This window comes from Mizuhopecten yessoensis, unplaced genomic scaffold (genome assembly GCF_002113885.1).
Source record: "Mizuhopecten yessoensis strain PY_sf001 unplaced genomic scaffold, ASM211388v2 scaffold2711.2, whole genome shotgun sequence".
Taxonomy (NCBI): Eukaryota; Metazoa; Mollusca; class Bivalvia; order Pectinida; family Pectinidae; genus Mizuhopecten; species Mizuhopecten yessoensis.
In genome coordinates, this window is record NW_018485984.1 from 8,479 (window position 1) to 14,161 (window position 5,683).

General features: G+C 33.4%; 1 protein-coding gene across 1 annotated transcript in view; it reads right to left on the minus strand.

The window, feature by feature from the left end:
- Positions 1-3,196: 3,196 nt before the first annotated feature.
- LOC110445102 (probable zinc transporter protein DDB_G0283629) overlaps positions 3,197-5,683 on the minus strand; it is a 36,075-nt gene continuing 33,588 nt past the window's right edge. The window contains exons 6-7 of the mRNA XM_021489497.1: positions 4,621-4,755; positions 3,197-4,137 (exon numbers count right to left, since the gene is read on the minus strand). Coding sequence (XP_021345172.1) covers positions 3,995-4,137; positions 4,621-4,755 — 278 coding nt within the window. The 3' untranslated portion in view covers positions 3,197-3,994. The remainder of the gene's footprint in view (positions 4,138-4,620; positions 4,756-5,683) is intronic.

Here is a 5,683-nt window from a genome sequence, read left to right on the forward strand (position 1 = left end):
GGGGATGTGGGTGTGATTGGGGGTGTGGGTGTGGGTGGAGGAGAATTGATTGTATATGGATGATGGTATGAAATATGTATTAATATCATATAATATGTCTTAACGAGATCCATTAAAATATAAATATAGGTGGTGGGCCTCTTCAGTCCTATATTTCTGGAATAGCCCCGATTTGAGATATATATCACTTGTTTGCTAATATTTGGTATGAATACATGAATGCAAACAAATCTATCACAATTAAGCATAGTAAAGATTACTCCAGGATGTTTCTAATATTGTAACTACCAGAATGAGCACAAAGTATAAGTAACATTATTAAAATCATGTTTTCTTAGATTAAACATAAATTCTTTCATGCCTCTAAATTTTATATACATTTTCCAACAATCACAAAAATAAATTTTAACAATAGTATTTTTCATTTTAAATACTCAGAGAAGAAATCATACTGGTGATCGCAAATTACAACCGTTCCTCGGTATCAGGTAAATCCACCTGTAAATGCATGATGTCTATGCTATCCCCTCTCACATAATAGTATGATTGTCACAGCGACCATGTGTTCGTTAAATTAATTCTACTTCTAAATGTTTACAAATCAGGTCGTGAAACTCTACTGGCAATTAATCAAATAAATTTGGATACATTCCACACGCACACTTCTGTACATTTAAAAAAATATTTATTTTAAAGTTATGGATGACTGCAATAAAAATCTAAGGCAGGTCTGTTTTTGAGAGAAAAAAAATATAGAGGTCTGATCCATTGGCCATCACCTGGAAAAGGAACATCAACATGTCATAAAAGCCCTACACCAGTCAACACAAAATATCTGAGTAGCCATTGTGACATGAGCAAATTGAAAATCAGTGTTTGGTAGCCTTTAAGCTTGATGCTGATATTTCTTCAGCAATGGATGGTAAAATGGCTCTTAATGAAAAGCAAAGTTTCAGTTTAAATCCTTTCTAAATGTGTCCTGCTATTTTTAAAACCGATCAACCTTTTCAAAGAAAAGCATATGTAAGTTGGACCAGACTATATGTGGAAATAGTTTTACAGTCAATATATACAAAATGGCTTCCAAACTGACCTTATTTGAAATTTTCTTGCAATAAAGTGATAATTGATTAAATATGGGTTTATAAGTTCAAAAGTTCAATAAAATATGGTGAACAATAGCATTACTTGCCAACTCTCCCTATTATGGGGGGAGACTACTGATTTTGGATCCTACAATTGAACATTTTCAACTATTGAATTTGCCAAACTACTCCTATTTGCTTACTTCTGATGATTTCACCTGAAAGAACTACTCTAAAGAAGCCATCTAGAAGTGCTATTTTTTCCTTAGGGTATACACATACATACATTTGAACAATCTCCCCAATGAATATTTCAAAAAGTTGGCAAATATGCCATAACCAAGTATATATGTACCACTGGGTTTTTTTTTACCAAAAAGAAATGTTTCAGCTGACCAGAGATTTTATTCACATTTTTCGTTATTTTTTACATGGATATGCATATACAGTACAACAGTATACTTTAAAAAAAAATACTGACTAGGGTTTTAAAAATTGATTTTGATATAATACATGTACAAAGATTAATGAACCTAAATCTGGAATTTATTGATGATTTTAATATCTATATATAAATATGCAGATTAAATCTTCAAGATTGAAAAATACATATACATATATTATTTCATTGGTCAAGATTATTGGCTGGATAGAGGGGTTTTGTTTGAAAAAAACAACAACAGGAAATATATCATTTTCATTTTGGGACTGGGTCAATATTTTAAGTAGCATTATAGGCTTACTATTGATAGGCTTCAAACACATTCATGACTCTATATTTTGAGAAATATTTTAAGAATATTTCACAAAGGTGGCCGGGGTTCGATTCCCTGATCCGATGTGAAAAGGTATGGGGTCACCTATCCGACAATGTGGGTTTTCTCCGGGTACTTCATTTTCCCTCCCACATTAAGACCCTGCATAGGCTAAAGTCCGGGCCAAAATGAGTGCTTAGTATGAGTTGAAATAATGTGTTGAAATAACTTGTTTCATAATTGTTGTAAAATAAATAAAGTTGAATATTTAATAGAGCTGATCTATTTTAAAAAACTGCTCACTAGGTCTTGCCCCAGATTACTTCTGCTATACCTTAGCTTTGTTATTGTGTAACTTTACACAGCCTTCGTCTAGTCCATATACCTGACAGGCATACTCGAACACCTGTCAGACAGCATCCTATTCCTGATGACACTTGTCAGAGTACTGTATACCAGGACATTTTCTTGCAGTTTGATTTTCACCTTTTTCGGCCACCGTAGCGAGGGCGAATTAATCATTTCAGCGAATAATAGTAAGCAACATAATATACATAGTAATAAAATATGACGGGCAAAATTTATACTTGGGAAGGGTGAAAGTTTGACTGAGCGAAATTTCCTGGTATCCAGTACCTCCTCCCTGAAGATACCTGACGGAGATTATTCCCTTCCAGAGAGAGAGAGTATCATTTCCTTGAAGACAAATGACAGATGAGCTGATACTGTCCTCTCGTTGAAGACACCCGACATTGTCCCCTCCCTCGCACCAGATTTTTTATTCCACTTCCATACCCAAATCACCACACACCCTCAAAACTAATCATATCAAACTTCCTTTAACTAATCAGTTTATAGGAAAGACAAAGCACTAACAATACCCATCATGTATTTCTCAATAAGCAGGAAAAAGTGAAATGTTAGAAAAGAAAATATATTGTATCTCACATCAAAACCCAGTCTTAGCCAAATTTACCTGATTATCTGAATAAAACTTTTTAAAAACATTTATTTTGTGTTTCAGTCACATGAAATACTTAACAGAATTAAAACAAATCATAGACATTTCTACTAAAACTTGTCAGCCCTATGACTGTTCCTCCTTTTGCTTGTATTTCTCCCTGTTGCCACTTGAGATATCAGTTTATTACCAAAACTTTTCTTAATATAGTAAAACCTCAATATACTGCCACCATTTGTCCAGAGAAATCTTGGCATTGAAAGGGATTTGGCGATAAATTGAACAAAATATATAAAGGAATTCTAAAGGAAACAAGAAAAGGGACATTGAAATATGTTGGCAGTAAACAAGGTGGCAAATGAAACGAGGGGCATTATATCAAGGTTTTATTGTATATAAACGAGGGGCATTATATCGAGGTTTTACTGTACAATACACCATATAAGAATATATTAAATAGTTTTTTATTGTACATCAGACATATTTCACAGATTGTCAAAAACTGATAAAAATAGTTTTGATTAAGGGTGTTCGACTCATATTGACTCTTATTAAACTCTCCCAAGTGATACTTCACAAATCACAAACAATTGATAATTGTTACTCCACACATTTCAGAAGAATATTTTTCATGGTTTTGTTTTTTTGGGATTTCAAAAAAGAACTATTTTTTTTCCACATTTTCTACCTCAGAAAGAATGAGGTTTTGATTTTTTCGGGTTTTTGTTACACATTTGTATTCTATTGGAAAATTGAGAAACTGGTTTACCTTTTTTCTGTATATATCAAAACAATTATAAAGAATGACTTTGAAACTTTGAAATGCAGAGCTAACATTACGCATTCAAGCATGTATCAAGACTTCATGATCAAGGGTAACTTAAAGCAAAGGGGAGCAAATATGATAGCACGTTTAGGAAAAAACCGCCAGGCATTCAATTTTATTAGGTTCTGAACAGACATTAATGAATTCTTATAAATTATCAATAAAATAATTCATCATTCACTTTGATCCCATTCAAATTATATACATAATGTTAACAATGAAGCACCACCAACAAAATCACTGAACATATATTGTTAAAATAGTTTATGCCCTAGTATTGATATAAAAAATAGACACACATCATAGGAAAAAAATGTGTGCAGAACCCATCACAGACACTTATAACAGCAATAGAACTGGTTAAAACTCATCCTAGAGGAATTGCACATCTATGACAACTGATGTCTGGAACGTGCATCTCAACCTGTATGGTGGTGAAAAGGAACTCGTGCTTCTGTTTCAGCACGGTATTAGCAGCCTCCAGGACCTTTTGATGAGACGCAGAGGAATCTGAAATAGAATTTAATATGTATCCAGTATTAATTGACAGATGATTTGATACTGAAAAATAAAATTGATTAAGTTCATGCTGACATACAAGAATCTTTGATAAGATGGTGTATCATTTTTACGTAAACATCTTTATTACAAACTAAAACTGAAGGTTATCAAACTGATTTTTCAGCCAGAAAAGCGTTTATTTTTTGGCCATATGTCCCTTGCTAATCTGATGCTAGACATCATTCACACATTACAGACTTTTCAAGAGTAAAACTAAATCAATTTTCTTGCAATTTTCTTGCATTTTTTCTAGGTTCCTACTTTTCGAAAAAAAAAAAATTTTTTTTTTTTTTTTTTTTTTTCAGAGTATGGATACCTTTATTTAGTCAATGGTTTTAACTTTGTTTAAAAAAGTTAAGCTGCATTTAAGGAGACAGAAACCAAGCTTGGATAGAACAAGTCTTGCTAATGAAATAATTTAACTAAATGTACCTATAGTGAGGTGGATTGCTACAGCATTTTTGTCTATAGTCAAGGCCCACACAATGAGATCATGGGCAGCCTTCACCCCCGGTACACTCTCCAGGTCAGCAATTATGTCATTGTACTGTACATCTCTCGGAACACCTGAAACATAATCAATAAATCAAAACTAAATTGAAGTGACACAGACTTTATATCCAAGAATTGAAAATGTTAACTTTTCAACTAGAAAATATTTAACGAATAACATTTTGTTTACACAAATTATCTAAAACCATTCCAAACTTAACCCTTAGCCATAGACAAAGAGTGGTCTGCTTGCTACATATCCGAATCATCATTGTACCAAATCACTAGAGTTAACTACCTTCCTTGATCCATAACTGGCTATACATGTATACCAACAGCTCCTATATATTCTTTAATTTCTTTTAGGATCCCCATACCACTGCCAAACAAGAGGCCAAGAGGGCCTGTATCGCTTACCTGAATATGTTTGAAATAATTGGTATGAAGTTAAGATATAGCACTCCATGGTAGGTGCTGTAAGTACATATGAAATTTCAGAAAGATTCATCCAGTCCTTGAGATATAGCAAGAACAAACTTCAAACAGAGCCCCACCCCTAAATAAGGATAAAATCCCTTAATCCCGATGGTCGAAGAAGGATTTTAAAGGTTTTACCTCTATTTCTCCTATTTGGCCCCACCCTTTTGCCCCCTGGGAGACCACATCCACTGTTTATAAACAAGAGGCCCATGGGCCTTAACGGTCACCTGATATATTTATACAGAGAGTTGATTTTGTTTTTAACATGAACAGAAATATTATTCAAAGTGACAAAAAACAATAAAACCACCTTACTCAATATCTAGCATACAGATTTCAGACTAAAAAGGATTTGAAACTAGCACCTCTGATTCTTAACAAGGAAAATGAAGAAATTTTAGCACACTGACTCCTTTGAGCCCCACCCTACAGCCCTTGGGGGTAGGGCTGGCTCAAAATTTTCAAAGTATCAAACTGTCAATTCAAGGTTATAATTCCAATCAAGTTATTAACATGTAATATT